Below are 18,743 nucleotides of genomic sequence, written 5' to 3'. Positions count from 1 at the left end.
TTAACAACAAACAAAACCAGTGGAGGTGATTGTTTTCAAATGCTGATCCGATTATACTTTGTTTAACCCCAGGTCTGCTTTAGTTGAGCAGTCTGATGATCAAAGACATCCTGTATATTTTTTATATTAGACTAGCAGTATCGCCCGGCGTTGCTCGGGTTTGTAAGGGAAATAACTATCTAAGCATTTTTAGAGAGTTACTTCCCTTATAGATGCCAATTCGGGCTTTCTTAGCCATTTCTGTTTTGGTGTCTTCAAGCCATGAAGTTGTTGTTCTAAAAGAACGCTGGTCTCCTTGACAACGCATTACGACGTTGATTTCCTTACACTCCCTTCCCCACAGCTTCACGAGGGAGGGAAGAAGGGGAAGCAAACAGGTGCAGGTGTGACCATGGACGCCAACTCCGCCGCCATCGACACGAAAAATTATGCATTAAAATGGAATAAAAAATGATGTTAAATTATTTTTAAAATCGTAGACTCATCGTAGACGCACGCTAATACTCGATATGAATCACGACTATAAGATACCCGAATTTGGTTAAACTGCACCGCAAAATGTGGGAGTAGTTAGGAATCTAAATCGAAGGGGACAGACACTCACACAACTACAGTTTTATATATATAGATATAGCATATCTAGGACTATATTACTCAGTGTGTTCTTTTTTTCTCTTTTAAAGACAGCCATCTGTGATTTGAGGTAGATTGGTTGCTATTTCTAGCATATCAAACAACCTCATAGAGACTTCCTTGTTGGCTTGTGATTATATGTGTTGCTGTTTTTGTTTAGCCCTAGGTAATATCTGAATGAGTAGAATTATGATCTGGTGTGTTTTAGCTATGATCAATCTGTAGTTTGTTTCCAGATATGACATAATGTGAAATCCAATGTCCTTATTATTATTTTTTTTAAAGACTGTGCAGCATTTAATTTGAGGGACTTCCATAGTTTCTATCTCCCCAATTCACTCACAAGGCATTCAATTTTTTAAAAATTGTTTTTTTTTAATTATTTTTTTTTAATTAGGTACTGATGGAGACGTCAAGTGAAGAGGAGGAAGATGATGCAGACAACATAGAAAGCTCAGGGTCGTTACCTGTCACTCAGTCTAACGGATTGGTTGACCTTGAAGATCTCGGCAAAGTCATGAAACATGTCAAGAAAACCAAGGTAAGTGTTTGTCTGGAGACACATAAGGAAATGAATGTTTGTGAGTAAAGATATAGATGATTGCAAACGATACAAGGATCTTTTTGGTTTGAACGGCAGTTTTTTAAAATAATTTCCACGTAACTAAACACTTTTAAACTTCGTATACTGGTAGAATGTGTTTATAAAACATCTTTTTCTCTTGGCTTTATTGAGAAAATTCTATAGTTTGTAAGATATTCGTTGTTTTTTTTTCTTCAATTTCTGCAATTTCAACCAAACGTCAACCAATCAGTGACGTTTATTGAGGTGAAAACATTCTGTGCTGTATGAATATGTCCCTCGTTTAAGAAACAGATTGGGTTTATTTACATTTCTGAAGAAAAAAAGATACCCTTCCCCCACCCCTAACCCCAACCCTAAAACAGATTGAAATGCAATAGATTGATACTAGGGTCATAATTATGAGTGACAATTTCATATGACACCGCTAGAAAAAACTGCCGTTCAAACCGAAAAGATCCCGATACAAATTAATTCATCTGAGTGAGAATGCACAATGACTGAACAGGTAGTTGGTGCTATGACTTTAAGTCCATCATCATCATCATCATTTTTTGGCCATGACTACGATTACAAGTGAAATCGAAATTGTAGTCGTGGACAGTGCTGCTTGACTGGCACCCGTGCTGGTGATACATAATAAGCACCATTTGAGTGTGGGTTGATGCTAGTCCTGCTTGACTGGCTCCCCGTGCTGGTGATACATAATAAGCACCATTTGAGTGTGGGTTGATGCTAGTCCTGCTTGACTGGCTCCCCGTGCTGGTGATACATAATAAGCACCATTTGAGTGTGGGTTGATGCTAGTCCTGCTTGACTGGCTCCCCGTGCTGGTGGCACATGATCAATGCCAGTGCTCCCAGACTGGCTTCCATGGCGGTAGCATGTAAAACACACCCCACTACATGACAAAGTGCTGAAGTAGACTTTGGTGCTTTACACAGTGCTCCAGCTTGGTGGATCCTGTCAAATTGTCCAACCCATGCCAGAAATGAAGACAGGCATTAAATGATGGTGATTATATATATATATATAAAGAAAGAGATAGGTAGGTCATCATCATCATCGGTTAACGTCCGTTAAACGGGTTGGACCAGGGTCTGGGAAGCCAGGGGGCTGCACCAGGCTCCAGTCTGATCTGGCAGTGTTTCTAAAGCTGGATGCCCTTCCTAACGTCAACCACTCTGTGAGTGTAGTGGGTGCTTTTTACGTGCCAGGGGAGGCTGGCAGTGGCCACGATCGGTTGGTGCTTTTTACGTGCCAGAGATAAATGATAGAAAATGGGATGAACATTTTTTTATTTAAAATCACTACAATTGTTTCGACAAACTTTGCCTAACATACTACAAGGTTTTTTACCTGAATCTTATTTAATTATATATATATATATGTATGATGGAATTCTTTCAGTTTCTGTCAGCCAGATCCAATCATAAGGCTTTGGCTGGCGTGGAGCCATAATAGAAAGCACTTGCCCAGTTTGCCACACTGTATTCTTATTTCTTTATTGCCCACAAGGGACAATAAAGCTGTGCCGATGGACATAGAGGGGACAAACAAGGACAGACAAAGGGATTAAGTTGATTACATCAACCCCAGTACGTAACTGGTACTTAATTTATTGACCCCCGAAAGGATGAAAGGCAAAGTCGACCTCGGCGGAATTTGAACACAGAATGTAACGGCAGACGAAATACCTATTTCTTTATTACCCACAAGGGGCTAAACACAGAGGGGACAAACAAGGACAGACGAGTCGATTAAGTCAATTACATCGACCCCAGTACGTAACTGGTACTTAATTCATCGACCACGAAAGGATGAAAGGCAAAGTCGACCTCGGCGGAATTTGAACAGAATGTAACGGCAGACGAAATACCACTAAGCATTTCGGCCGGCATGCTAACGATTCTCCCAGCTCACCACACTGTATTCTGAACCCAGAGCCACATGGTTGGGAAGTGAATGTTTTAACCACACAGCCATGCCATTTGAACACATCTATAATAATATTATGTATTTTCTTCAACAGACAAAGCCAGAGATTAACGGCTACATTGTTTCAACAAATAAACAGACCAAGAACGAGGAACCTAAACCAATGATTACAGAGATTTTCAAGAAATCCTTAGAGAAGCAGGGCTACAGTTTAATTGGGACACATTCAGGTGTGAAACTGTGCCGATGGACAAAGGTATGTCTTTGAAATGAAACCTGGGTTGATCGTATTTATATTAGTCATGTATTGTTGACATCATTGTTGTAAAGACGGCAGAAAGAAAGAGAGAGAGAGAGAGAGTGTATGCTTTGCAGTGTGTAGTTCTGTATAGTGAAGACATGTGGGTTTTTGGTTAGGGTATTCAGCTCATAATCACAAGGTAATGAGTTCAATTCCTGGTGGCGCATCATTTCCTTGAGCAAGACACTTTAATGATTCATGCTGCTCCAGTCCACTCAGCTCGCAAAAATGAATTGTACCTGTAATTCAAAAGGGCCAACTTTGTCACATTGTTGCACTGAATCTCCCTGAGAATTATGTTATAGGTACACATGTCTGTGGTATACTCAGCCACTTGCACGTTAATCTCATGAGCAGGTGGTTCCATTGATCAGATGAACTGGAACCCTCATTGTAGTAACTGACAGAAAGCCATTAAAAAAAAATTTTTTTTCTGTACCTTAACATGTCTATGTAGCTCATGTCATCAAGGAAAACGGTTCTATTCTTACCTCTGGTGTTACCTTAACTGTTTTGATAGCACCCTGCCTGAAACTGCCTTGATTCTATGATACAGACTTCTTGTTTTATCTCTATATATATAAACGGCAAAATGTCTGTGTGTGTGTCCTTTATACAAATCCACAATTTTTCAGTTAGAGGGCTCACACTTTCTATGGTCATTCAAAACCGTTCAAGGGTGGTCGTGCACATCTTTACATTTCCCCAGTCACCCTGCAAAGCCATTAAAAAATCAATAGAAGTGACTTTTTTGTGAATTTCTATCCAAAACCCAGTCAAAATGCCCAAAACTTGATACGCCAATTGAATGCCAGCTAACTGTATGTGATTGGTCAGAGATTTGGACAGTACTCGCATGTATGTGTGCATGCATGCACTAGCACTATGACACGGCGTTGCCGGGTCATCGTGCTAGTCCAGATTAAAAATGTTTTGTCAAAATACTAGTTTGATATCGATAAAGTTATTTTACTAAATTCTTCAGTTTTTCAAAATGAATTGGAACAAAGGTAATGTATTTCTAAAGAAATATGGTAATGAAAGGGTATTAATTCTGCTTCTGTTGCTCTTTTATTTGTTTCAGTCATGTGACTGTGGCCATGCTGGAGCACTGCCTTTAGTCGAGCAAATTGACCCCAGGACTTATTCTTTGTAAGCCTAGTGCTTATTCTATCGGTGTCTTTTGCTGAACTGCTAAGTTACAGCGAAGTAAACACACCAGCATTGGTTGTTAAGCGATGTGGGGTTGGGGGACACAGACACAAACATATACACACACATACATATATATACGACGGGCTTCTTTCAGTTTCCGTCTACCAAATCTGCTCGCAAGGCTTTGGTTGGCCCGAGGCTATAGTAGAAGACACTTGCCCAAGGTACCACGCAGTGGGACTGAACCCAGAACCATGTGGTAGGTAAGCAAGCTATTTACCACACAGTCACTCCTACGCCTATGCTAATAATTATTTTTTAATAAGCTGGCTATTTGCTACATGAATGCCTGAATGGTCACTGAAATTCCATATATTACTGACAGTAAGATTTTACAGCCAGTCCTGAAATGCACAATATAACAAGAACCATAATAACCTTGCTTACGTTCATTTAGAAGGAAATGAGGAAGTTTCTAACATGAGTAAGGAAACTGATCCTTCCACTATCATACATTTCTGTTCTTCAGTAGAATCATTATAGGACTGGGCCCTTGACTTTGAATATTATCAACAAAGTGTTAGAGTTAAAAACAAAAATGTAGTATATGTGTCATCATCATCATCATCATCATCGTCGTTTAACGTCCGTTCTCCATGCTAGCATGGGTTGGACGGTTCGACCGGGGATCTGGGAAGCCAGAAGGCTGCACCAGGCTCCAGTATTATCTGGCAGTGTTTCTACAGCTGGATGCCCTTCCTAACGCCAACCACTCCGTGAGTGTAGTGGGTGCTTTTTACGTGCCACCTGCACAGGTGCCAGGCGAGGCTGGCAACGGCCACGGTCGGATTGGTGTATTTTATGTGCCACCGGCACGGAAGCCAGACGAGGCGGTGCTGGCATCGGCTACGAGTCGGATGGTGCTTTTTACGTACCACCAGACCAGGGATCCTGGCTGGTTCATTTCGATTTCGATTTCGCTTGCCCCAACATGTCTTCGCAAGCAAGGGGGTTGGCATGGGTGGCTGTTGTACGGTCAGATTAGTGTATTTTACGTGCCACCGGCACGGAAGCCAGTGGAGGCGGCACTGGCATCGGCCACGAGTCGGATAGTGCTTTTTACGTACCACCAGACCAGGGAACCTGGCTGGTTCGATTCGATTTCGCTTGCCCCAACATGTCTTCGCAAGCAAGGGGGTTGGCATGGGTGCCTGTCGTACGGTCAGATTGGTGTATTTTACGTGCCACCGGCACAGAAGCCAGTGGAGGCGGCGCTGGCATCGGCCACGAGTCAGATAGTGCTTTTTACGTACCACCAGACCAGGGATCCTGGCTGGTTCAATTCGATTTTGACTTCGATTTCGATTTCCCCAACATGTCTTCGCATGTCTTCGTTGGCATGGGTGCCTGTCATCGGATGAGGTTCTATATCGACTTCGCTTGCCTCAACAGGTCTTTGTGTCCAAGGGAGGAAAGGCATTCATAAGTGGGCTGGGCTCACTTGTCCTGCCTGGTCTTCTCACGTACAGAATATTTCCAAAGGTCTCGGTCGCTGGTCATTTCCTCAGTGAGCCTAAAGTTCGAAGGTCGTGCTTCACCACCTCGTCCCAGGTTTTCCTGGGTCTACCTCTTCCACGGGTTCCCTCAACTGCTAAGGATTGGCACTTTCTCACACACCTATCTTCATCCATTCTTGCCACATGACCATACCAGCGCAATCGTCTCTCTTGCACACCACAACTGATGCCTCTTAGGTACACACTCATTTCTCTCAAGGTGCTAACGCTCTGTCGAGTATGTACACTGACATTACACATCCATCGGAGCATACTGGCTTCATTCCTCACGAGCTTACGCATATCCTCGGCAGTCACGGCCCATGTTTCACTGCCATGTAGCATGGCTGTTCGTACACACGCATCATACAGTCTGCCTTTTACTCTGAGCGAGAGGCCTTTAGTCACCAGCAGAGGTAAGAGCTCCCTAAACTTTGCCCAGGCTATTCTTATTCTACAGCAGTTACACTTTCAGCGCCCACCCCCCACTACTGACTTGGTCACCTAGATAACGGAAGCTATCAACTACTTCTAGTTTTTCCCCTTGAAAGTGACTGAAGTTATTTTCTGCAGATTTTCGGAGGTTAATGCTCCTGAGCATCTGCCACATACAAAAACTATCTTCCCAGTTAGCCTACCTTTGACATTGCTGCACCTCTTATGTGTCCATAGCTTACACTGGGTACATCTTATAGAGTTTCTACCTACACCTTTTCTACAGATCGGGCAGGGCATCTTCCTGAAGACATTTGTGGATTGTCTACCTTCCTACTTATTAGTACTTTGGTTTTAGCTAGGTTGACTCTAAGGCCCCTCGATTCTAAACCCTCCTTCCACACCTGGAACTTCTCCTCCAGCTCTGATAGTGACTCAGCAATAAGAGCAAGGTCGTCAGCGTAGAGGAGCTCCCAGGGACAACCTGTCTTGAATTCCTCCGTAATTGCCTGTAGGACTATGATAAATAGGAGGGGGCTGAGTACTGAACCCTGGGGACCCCAACCTCTACTTTGAATTCTTCTGTGTACATGTTGCTAACCCTAACCTTACTTACGGCATCTCTGTACATGGCTTGCACAGTCCTCACCAGCCATTCATCTATCCCTAGTTTCCTCATTGACCACCAGATAAGGGATCGGGGGACCCTATCAAAAGCTTTCTCCATGTCAACAAAAGCCAGGTACAGGGGCTTATCTTTGGCTAGGTATTTCTCCTGCAGCTGTCTTACCAGGAATATAGCATCCGTGGTACTTTTCCCTTGCACGAACCCAAACTGCATATTTCATGAAAATAATTGTGTTGGTTCTGGCGTGTCTGATAGAGATGCACGTCTTTATTTCCCATTCCAACACTTCTCTCTTTCTCACTGCCCTCCTCTTTTCTCAATCTCTCCTTTGAATCTACATTGTTGCAGTCGATGCTACGAGGTCGTGGTGGCTGTTATAAACACACATTCTATGGGATCGAGAGCCACCGGTGTATGGAGACCACTCCCAGCTTAGCTTGTGCCAATAAATGTGTCTTCTGTTGGAGGTAAGTTGAAACTTTTGTTTGCTCCATTTATCAGCTCAGTATTCATAGGGTGGTGAAGGTGCATGGCTCAGTGGTTAGAGCGTTGGACTCACAATCATGAGGTAGTGAGTTCAATTTCCGGACCAGGCTGTGTGTTGTGTTCTTGAGCAAGACACTTTATTTCACGTTGCTCCAGTTCACTCAGCTGTAGAAATGAATTCAGTCCCACTACTATAGCCTCAGGCCAACCAAAGCTGTGTGAGTTGGTCTGGTAGATGGAAACTGAAAGAAGCCTGTCATATATATGTATGGAGGCGCAATGGCCCAGTGGTTAGGGTAGCGAACTCGCGGTCGTAGGATCGCGGTTTCGATTCCCAGATAGGGCGTTGTGAGTGTTTATTGAGCGAAAACACCTAAAGCTCCACGAGGCTCCGGCAGGGGATGGTGGTGATCCCTGCTGTACTCTTTCACCACAACTTTCTCTCACTCTTACTTCCTGTTTCTGTTGTACCTGTATTTCAAGGGGCCGGCCTTGTCACTCTCTGTGTCACGCTGAATATCCCTGAGAACTATGTTAAGGGTACACGTGTCTGTGGAGTGCTCAGCCACTTACATGTTAATTTCACGAGCAGGCTGTTCCGTTGATTCGGATCAACCGGAACCCTCGTTGTCGTAACCGACAGAGTGCTTCCCATATATGTATGTATGTATCTATCTGTGTGTGTGGTGTGTGTGTGTGTGTCTTTCTGTATAAACTGCGAAGGAATACAACAAAGTTGATATTAGCTCACAAAGGCTCTTTTACTGATGTTGCTATCCTGTCTGATTGTTTTCTCATCTTTATTCTCTTATTCGTCTTTGTTCTCTTGCAGACATCACACAAACCCTGTCGGTACAGAATGGCGCTGGCTAATGGACGATCCCGAATATATTTTCAAAGGGGCCATTGCAAATCACACCAAGATGATAAAACAGTTTAGGGGTAAGAGAAACTCATTGGTCTTACTCAACGTACACTCCACACACCAAGGTGGATGAGTTATTGAAGTCATCCTTTTTTATATCTCATCATTATCATACATCCATTATTTCGTGTTGGCTTGGGTTGTTGGGGTCTCACAGCTTCATACCACTTATTGTACTCCCTCACCAATCTCAGTTGATTGCAGGAGTTACATGCCTAGATGTGTAATATACGGGGTAAGTTGCATGTATATATATATATGTATATGCTGATTCTGTTGTGAAGGTGCGTGTATATTTATATATATGTATATATATATTCTTTTACCCTTTTACTTGTTTCAGTCATTTGACTGTGGCCATGCTGGAGCACCACCTTTAGTCGAGAAAATCGACCCCAGGACTTATTCTTTGTAAGCCTTGTACTTATTCCATCAGTCTCTTTTGCCGAACTGCTGGGACGTAAACACACCAGCATCGGTTGTCAAGCGATGTTGGGGGGACAAACACAGACACACAGACATATACACACACATACATATATATATACATATATACGACGGGCTTCTTTCAGTTTCCGTCTACCAAATCCACTCACAAGGCTTTGGTCGGCCTGAGGCTATAGTAGAAGACACTTGCCCAAGGTGCCACGCAGTGGGACTGAACCTGGAACCATGTGGTTGGTAAGCAAGCTACTTACCACATAGCTACTCCTGCGCCTATATCTGTAAAATAATACGTGACAATTATTCAATAGCCAAGATAAAACTCTGAGTTTCGGATGCCGAGGTGGAAATCCACAATACCATCCCTTCGGTTATCTGGCCATCTGAAAAATGCTATTTCCTCTATTTACATAATATTGAGGTCTCTTTCTTTCTTTTGTTATCGTACCGTTTTTACCAATATATATATATATATACACAATGGGAAGTTTCAGTTTCAATCTATAAAACTTACTCACAGGTCATTTGTCAGCCTGAGAATACAGTGCAAGACAGTTGCCTAAGGTACGACACAGTTTTGAGCCAGAAACAATATGTTTAGGAAGTTTTTTACTCAACCCCACAGCCATGTCTGTATGTTCTATAAAGGTGCCTGAGTGGACTGGATTGAGTATATAGCAATCCGTTTAAGAGCATACATGTCGTTATATAAAAGTGTTTCAGTGTGTCAACCTGTTTGTTCTAATTCTTTGCTTTGTTTTAGTCATCACTGTGACGTTTCCTTTTTTTTCCTCTCTCCAAGGTGTTCCTGGTGTATTACCTGAACGTTTCAACGAAGGTATGTCACCGAAGCACTGCGCTTTATCATTGGTCGGAGAACCAATCATGTATCCAGAAATCAATAAATTTATTGATCTCCTTCACAACAAAGAGATTTCAACATTCCTTGTAACCAATGCCCAGTTTCCAGATGCAATACAGTAAGGATTGTTTTTTATTGTTAGTGTTTTTTAAGCCTTTAACATTTAAACCAGCTGTAACCGGCCCACAATATTCTACCTGCTTTATGATTCAACTGGCCATATCAGGCCTCTCACACCTATCTAACAATGTCATTGTAAAAATATACAATCACATCATTGAAATCTCAAAGCTACAAGATAATGCATGATTAATTCAAAACAATGCAAAGAAATAAGGATTATACATGACAGAGATATCTGAATTCTAAAGGATTTAAGTAGCCGGATCTGGTCTCTCACACCTACCTAACAATGTCATTCAAAACATAAACAGTCATATGATTGAAATATCAAGGCTACAAGATAATGCATGATTAATTCAAAACAGTGTGAATAGATAAGCACTATACATGACAGATAATACGGACACTGGACTCCTTATCATTCAGATTATTCTGTCAAATGCTTATTTATTCACATTGTTTTGATTTAATTATTCATTATCTTGTAGCTTTGAGATTTTGATGAGGCAACTGTTTATTTTTAGGATGACATTGTCTACCAAAGCAGACCTGACTGGTGCTGGTGTCACGTAAAAGGCACCCATTCTGCTCTGTAAAGTGGTTGGCATTAGGAAGGGCATCCAGCCATAAAAACCATGTCAAAGAAGACAGTGGAGCTTGGTGCAGTCCTCTAGTTTCCCAGCTCTTGTTAAACTGTCCGATCTATGTCAGCACGGAAAGTATGTTAAATGATGACAGTGATGATTGTAGGGTAGGTAGTGGGGGGCAGCTCTGGCCAGTTTGAACTTAAAACAAGTAGAATGTTTGGGCTAGATATGGCTAGTGTAAATGCTAAAGAATTAAGATGGTAGGGTGCGATTTGAAGGAGATTTGGCTGCTATTTCTTGCAAGACAGGTAAGATGAATATGGTGGGTAGGTCTTTAAAATCTTGTTGTTAAAATTGAACTTACCTTTTGTCCCCTTTATGGAGCCAATAATACAAGTGCCAGTCCTCTACTGGCACTTCATTCAACAGACTTTGCTCCTGCAATAAAATTTCTGGCCTTCTGCCACTGTAAGAAATCATTATTCTAAAATTGGTAGAATCATTTGGGCATTGCACAAAATATTTTTGGTGTTTCTTCTGCTACAGTAAGACACCTGTTTCTATTCCTCTATTATACACTAACCGCTCTCCTGGCACAAAGCCATTTTCTGCAGTTCCACTCCCTCTCCCGGCTGAGAGGTCTGACTCACAAGCTACTTGGCAACCCCACTGGTGTCAGTGCCATGTAAAAATCACCAGCGCTGGTGCCACATGGAAAGCATCCAGTGCAATCTGTACTGTGGTTGATGTTAGGAATGACATCGTTTGTGCGTTTGTACTGGTTTTAGCTTTAAGGTTTTAGGGTTAGGGTTGTCATAAATAACAGTGATAAACGAAATATACACTGCCAGAAGTTCTTGTTGACAAACAACAGTAGTAATTTTATTCAGCTGAATACATGTCATTGATTGGTTGAAATTACCAAAATAGGACTACTTTAACGTGAAATTACTCCGTAAATATAAGTTTTTCTCAAAAATGCTAAGAGTAAAAGATGTTTTATATGACACATTCTACCAGTGCCCGAAGTTTGAAAGTGTTTAGTTAAAAAAGATTATTTTTTAAATCTGTAGGTCAAAAGGTAAAGATCCGAGATGCACACATCGTCAGCTACAAAGGGATATAAACAAATCTGTGGGACAAGCAAATCTGTGGTGTTGAGCAGAATATTTACTATTATTATTAAGGGAATGGGCTGTCAGAATTATTAGTGTGTTAGACAAAATGCTTCGTGGCATTTCTTCTGAGTTCAAATTCCATTGAGGCTAAGTTTACCTTGCATTGTTTTGGGGCTGATAAAATAAGAACTAGGATCAATATATATTTCTTTACTACCCACAAGGGGCTAAACACAGAGGGGACAAACAAGGACAGACAAAGGGATTTAGTCGATTACATCGACCCCAGTGCGTAACTGGTACTTAATTTATCGACCCCGAAAGGATGAAAGGCAAAGTCGACCTCGGCGGAATTTGAACTCAGAACGTAACGACAGACGAAATACCGCTAAGCATTTTGCCCAGTGCGCTAACGCTTCTGCCAGCTCGCCGCTTATACTAGGGTCAATATAATTGACTTGCCCCCTCTACTCAAAATTGCTGACCTTGTGCTAAAATTAGAATTATTACCATTATTATTATTATTATTATTATTATGTTTCAGCAATTTGATACCTGTTACTCAGCTCTATGTCAGCGTTGATGCAAGTAATAAAGAAAGCCTTAAGAAAATAGACCGTCCACTCTTCCGTGATTTCTGGCAGCGTTTTCAGGACAGCCTTCTGGCATTGGCTGAGAAGAAACAGCGTACGGTGTATCGACTAACTCTGGTTAAGGGCTGGAACACCGATGAAATTGAAGCTTACGCCAATCTTGTTGATTATGGTAAACCTGATTTTATTGAAGTCAAGGTAAGGAATTTAAGAATTCTGTTTGTTGTATGAGGGTGTGGTGGAATGTTCCTGGCTTTAGGGGGTATTGCAAAAGGCCTTGTTAGAGGCCAATCATCTGAGTTCTTTTATGGGGCTTAGGAAAACTGAAGGACTGCTGCAATAAGTATGTAAATCATCATCATCGTTGAACGTCCGTTCTCCATGCTAGCATGGGTTGGACGGTTTGACTGAGGGCTGCACCAGGCTCCAGTCTTATCTGGCAATGTTTCTACAGCTGGATGCCCTTCCTAACGCCAACCACTCCGTGAGTGTAGTGGGTGCTTTTTACGTGCCACCTGCACAGGTGCCAGGTGAGGCTGGCAAACGGCCACGGTCGGATTGGTGCATTTTATGTGCCACCGGCACGGAAGCCAGTCAAGTGTAGTGGGTGCTTTTTACGTGCCAGGTGAGGCTGGCAATGGCTACGATTGGTTGGTGCTTTTAACGTGCCACCGGCACAGAAGCCAGTCAAGGTGGCGCTGCCATCAGCTACGTTCAGATGGTGCTTTTTACGTGCCACCGGCACAGGGATCACAACTACAATTTCCATTGATTTTTGATGTTGATGTACTTGACTCAATAGGTCTCCTCAAGCACAGGGTCGAAACAGTGTTTCTTTACTTGCCACCTGCTCAGGAGTCAGTCCAGCGGCACTGGCAATGGCTGGGTGCCAGTCTTAGGATTTGGTTCCTAGTAATTTAATTCAGTTCCTAGTAATTTTAATTCTGTTTCACATTGTTTCATTTCAATTGTACAACTTTGGAGCATTTTGTGTTTTTTTTCTGTGTGTGATTTTTACTTATTGGAGAGAGAAATGTTTTGCTCTGTTTCAGGGTGTTACTTACTGTGGTGAATCGAAGGCCTCCACATTAACCATGAAAAATGTGCCGTGGCATGAGGAGGTGTGTGGATTTGTACAGCAGCTTGCTGACCTCCTTCCCGACTATGAGATCGCTTGTGAACATGAGCATTCCAATTGCTTGCTGGTTGCTAACAAAAAGGTAAGTGTTTGCATGACATCAGCTCTGTCTGTCTGTGAGTCATTACTGATAAATCTTACTCTGTATTCTCACTTATAACTTCTGGTATTAATCGATTAAGTGACGTCTCTCTCACATAATTTCGGGCTCTGGTATGTTTCCTGTTACCCTTTTGCACTCAGATTACTTTGACGAATGTAATGTTTTATTTATTCACTCCCACTGCGTGGCATCTTGGGCAAGTGTCTTCTGCTATAGCCCCGGGCTGACCAATGCCTTGTGAGTGGATTTGGTAGACGGAAACTGAAAAGAAGCCTGTCGTATCATCATCATCATCGTTTAACGACCGGAGATCTGGGAAGCCAGAAGGCTGCACCAGGCTCCAGTCTGATCTGGCAGTGTTTCTACAGCTGGATGCCCTTCCCAACGCCAACCACTCCGTGAGTGTAGTGGTATATCATCATCATCATCGTTTAGCGTCCGTTTTCCATGCTAGCATGGGTTGGACGGTTCTACTGGGGTCTGTGAAGCCAGAAGGCTTCATCAGGCCCAGTCAAATCTGGCAGTGTTTCTACGGCTGGATGCCCTTCCTAACGCCAACCACTCCGTGAGTGTAGTGGGTGCTTTTTACGTGCCACCCGCACAGGTGCCAGACAGAGCTGGCAAACGGCCACGAACAGATGGTGCTTTTTATGTGCCACCGGCACAATGGCCAGGCGAGGCTGGCAACGGACACGAAACGGGGCGGTGCTGGCAACGGTCGCGAAACGGAAGGTTCTCTTACATGCCACCGGCACTGGTAACACATCTTCAATTTCCATTGATCGATTTCCATTCTGATGTATATATATATATGTATGTGTGTTTGTCCCCCTAGCATTGCTTGACAACCGATGCTGGTGTGTTTACGTCCCCGTCACTTAGCGGTTCGGCAAAAGAGACCGATAGAATAAGTACTGGGCTTACAAAGAATAAGTCCCGGGGTCAAATGACTGAAACAAGTAAAAGAGTAAAGAGTATTGCTTTATTTATTCACATTGTTTTGAATTAATAATGCAATCTCTTTGAGATTTCAGTGATGTCATTGTTTATTTTTAGAATGACATTGTAAGGTTGGTGCCTTACATCCTTTTTGGGGTTGATAAATTAAGTACCAGCGAAACACGGGGGTCGATGTAATCGACTAGTCCCCTTCCTCCAAATTTCGGATCTTGTACCTCCACTAGAAAGAATTATTATTATTATTATCATTATTATTATTTTTAGTATTATTATAAAAGTGGCATGAAGTAGTAAACTGGCAGAGTGCACTGGACAAAATGCTGAGCGGTATTTCGCCCAATGCTGTGTTCTGAGTTCAAATTCTGCCAAGGTTGACTTTACCTTTCTTATTTTTGGGGTCAATAAAAATAAGTACCAGTTGAATACTAGGGTTGATGTAATCGATTCATCCCCGTTACCGAAATCGCTGCCCTGTGGCAAAATTTTAAACCATTATTATAAAGGTGACGAGCTGGTTAGTACGCTAGGCAAAATGCTCATTGGCATTTCCTCTGCCTTTGCTCTGAGCTCAAATTCTGCTGAGGTCAGCTTTGTCTTTCATCCGTTTGGGTTGATGAAATAAGTACCAGTTTAACACTGGGGGGGGGGGGGGTGATGTAATCAACTATTCCCCTCCCCTCAAAATTGTTGGCCTTGCGCCAAAATAAGAAAAGATTATTGTTATTATTATTATTATTTAAATTTATTTTAGTTCAAAGTGAATGGTGAATGGTGGACTTGGATTGATTATGAGAAATTTCACGAGTTGGTACAGAACAGAAAGAATAACAGTGAAATGATATTTACTGCTGAGGACTATATGGCCAAGACCCCAGACTGGGCTGTCTATGGAGCAAAAGAACATGGATTTGATCCTTCAGATAAACGGTTTTTCCGGAAAAAACAAAAAGATATTTCTGGATGCTGAAAGTAGTCTGTGAAAAAAAGAGAAAAACAGGAAAAAAAATCACAAAACATTGATAAAAAAAATTATTTAAAAATAAATAAAAAAATTTTTTTAAAGTAAATAAAAAATATATATATTTCTTTTGAATAAAAACAAAACAAAAAACAATGAAAAAAAAAACCAAAAAGAAAATTCCAACTTTTGGTCAGTCATTAATGAACGTATCAATCAATTTGTCTTAACCCTTTTGTTACTAACCCGGCCAAAACCGGCTCTGGCTCTGTGGTAAAATGTCTTATTTTCATAAGTTTTGAATTAAAATCTTCCACCAAGCCTTAGTCACAATTTTTGTTCCAAACACTAGCTTAATGATAACTAAGTTATTTTACAAAATTCTTTGTTATATTTAAAATGATTGAAAGAAACACAGATCATCTCAAAATAAATACAGTAATGAAAGGGTTAATACCATGTCATGTAGCAACACATCTCTCTCTCTCTTTTGTTATTTGTGGTGATGGAAGCAGTTGTAATTGATGGTGTTTAGTTTTGTCAAATCAGACTCGATCCAGCAGACATTGATCAAAAGTGTAACAGCTGTGATCATCACATCGCTACTTTAGAAATAGTATGTCACACACACAACTTTTCTATCTATCTATCTATCAGTCTATCTATCTATTTATATATTTATTTATTCGAAAGTCTATCAGGATTACTTTACACGGTTTTTGTAACTGGTGTTGGTGTGTTGACATCCCTGTAACTTAGCAGTTCGGTAAAAGTGTTCAATAGAATAAATACCAAGTTTTAAAAAAAAGTCTGGGATCAATTCATTTGGCTAAAAATTCATGGCAGTGCCCCAGCATGGCCACAGCCTGAAACAAGTAAAAAGTAAAAGATTTTAATTAAAGAAAGATAATGTGAAGTAACAAAGATGAACAACACTGATTTTTGATAAACAAAATTTTATTCTTTTCATTCATAAAAAAAACATACTGTGGTTACTATGAAAATATTGAGAGGGTTTGAATGTTATTGTTCTGGGTGTAATTGTAGTAGCAATTAAAGTGTGGTTGTCCACTTGCTGTGCTACTGACTGTTCCATTGTCTTTGTGTTGTCAGCTGCTGTTCCCTGTCTCTGTTGGTCATCTCCTATGATGTCTATCAGTCAGTGCTCTCTCTCTATGCTGTCTCCCAATGCTCTCTTCATGCTCTTTGTCAAGTAGCCAAGCTGTGTAGAATTTCTACTGGTGGCTCAGAAGGAAGTAAGTCAAAAGATGAAATTGTTGCTGGAGCCTTTTTCATGCAAAGTCGTGATTGGTTAGAATTTTTTTTTTATCACGTGGGTTCATATTATAGCAAATTGCAACGTCAGGTGTAGTGGATCTGACTGATGAAGATTCCTGCTGCACACACATGCATACAGTGTCCTTAGCAAAGGTGTGAAGCTCAATGGTTAAATCATTGGCTTGATTCCCAGATCAGGTGGTACATTTCCCTCTTGGGAAAGGTGTTTCATTTCATGTTACTCCTGTGTAACATCCTGTTGACAAATATGTATGTAGATGGTATGTGTATATATATCTGTCTGACAAACGGCAACGTGAAACTCAGAGTAACAGTTTTGTTGAATTTTCTGCTGCTTTAAATAAAGTATATATATATATATATATATATATATATATATATATATATATATATACTTTATTTAAAGCAGCAGAAAATTCAACAAAACCTGTTACTCTGAGTTTCACGTTGCCGTTCATCGGACAGTTTTTCTAGCAAAAACTGTCCAATGAATGGCAACGGGAAACTCAGAGTAACAGTTTTGTTGAATTTTCTGCTGCTTTAAATAAAGTATATATATATATATATATGTATATACATTTACACCGGAGTAAACACATAAATGTGAAACAAGGTGGAAAAAAGAGTACTCAAATACCAGTGGTAGAGTAATATGCTTTATTTAAAGCAGCAGAAAATTCAACAAAACCTGTTTCTCTGAGTTTCACGTTGCCATTCGTCGACAGTTTTTGCTAGAATTCTAGCAAAAACTGTCTGACAAACGGCAACATGAAACTCAGAGTAACAGGTTTTGTTGAATTTTCTGCTGCTTTAAATAAAGTATATATATATATATATGTATATACATTTACACCGGAGTAACACATAAATGTGAAACAAGGTGGAAAAAAGAGTACTCAAATACCAGTGGTAGAGTAATATGCTTTATTTAAAGCAGCAGAAAATTCAACAAAACCTGTTACTCTGAGTTTCACGTTGCCATTCGTCGGACAGTTTTTGCTAGAATTCTAGCAAAAACTGTCTGACAAACGGCAACATGAAACTCAGAGTAACAGGTTTTGTTAAATTTTCTGCTGCTTTAAATAAAGTATATATACATTTATATCAATAAGGATAAGATTGTTATTTAAATATCGATCTTATCAAGTGGCCAGCATGGGAATAAACACCTTCAAAGGTAATGATTATTATTAAAATTATAATTTAGGGTATCTAAGAGATACCACCACGCTGGAAATAGCAGCCAAAACTTGACTCTAAAACCAGAGTCAAGATTTGGCTGCTATTTCCAGCGTGGTGGTATCTCTTAGCTACCCTAAATTATAATTTTATATATATTACTGGTTCTGATCGTTATGACGACGAGAGTTCCAGTTGATCTGATCAACCGAACAGCCTGCTTGTGAAATTAGCATGCAAGTGGCTGAGCACTCCACAGGCATGTGTACCCTTAACATAGTTCTCAGGGAGATTCAATGTGACACTGAATGTGATAAGGTTGGCCCTTTGAAGTACAGGTACTACTAATTTTTGCCAGCTGAGTGGACTGGAGCAATGTGAAATAAAGCATCTTGCTCAAGGATACAATACACTGCCGGGAATCGAACGCAGGACCTTACTATCATAAGCCAGTTACTTTAACTACTAAGCCACGCGCCTTCACTTGTAAATATATATATACACACACACACACAGAGTGGCCTAGTGGTTAGGGTACTGTACTCACAATTGCTAGATTGTGGGTTTGGTTCTCAGACTATGCAGCACGTTGCATTTTGAGTGAAGTATCCATTTCAAATTGCTCCAGTCCACTTCTCAATCAGGGAGGGTGGGCATGTGGGCCTGCTGGAACGGCGTTGTTCAACGGCTAAAACAATGCAAAGCGCATTGTGAGTAGTGATGTGTAACAACAACTGAT

At 41.1% G+C, this 18,743-nt stretch overlaps 1 protein-coding gene across 1 annotated transcript in view; it reads left to right on the top strand.

Annotated features, from left to right (window-relative positions):
* Positions 1 to 15,574, top strand: part of LOC115224455 (S-adenosyl-L-methionine-dependent tRNA 4-demethylwyosine synthase TYW1) — a 35,516-nt gene extending 19,942 nt beyond the window's left edge. The window contains exons 8-15 of the mRNA XM_029795359.2: positions 1,031 to 1,174; positions 3,249 to 3,410; positions 7,578 to 7,696; positions 8,548 to 8,657; positions 9,887 to 10,064; positions 12,319 to 12,565; positions 13,420 to 13,587; positions 15,320 to 15,574. Coding sequence (XP_029651219.1) covers positions 1,031 to 1,174; positions 3,249 to 3,410; positions 7,578 to 7,696; positions 8,548 to 8,657; positions 9,887 to 10,064; positions 12,319 to 12,565; positions 13,420 to 13,587; positions 15,320 to 15,535 — 1,344 coding nt within the window. The 3' untranslated portion in view covers positions 15,536 to 15,574. The remainder of the gene's footprint in view (positions 1 to 1,030; positions 1,175 to 3,248; positions 3,411 to 7,577; positions 7,697 to 8,547; positions 8,658 to 9,886; positions 10,065 to 12,318; positions 12,566 to 13,419; positions 13,588 to 15,319) is intronic.
* The last annotated feature ends 3,169 nt before the right edge of the window (positions 15,575 to 18,743 follow it).

Source organism: Octopus sinensis, linkage group LG25, assembly GCF_006345805.1.
Source record: "Octopus sinensis linkage group LG25, ASM634580v1, whole genome shotgun sequence".
Taxonomy (NCBI): Eukaryota; Metazoa; Mollusca; class Cephalopoda; order Octopoda; family Octopodidae; genus Octopus; species Octopus sinensis.
The sequence above is the reverse complement of the archived record's forward strand: the minus strand, read 5'-3'. Positions and strand labels throughout refer to the sequence as shown.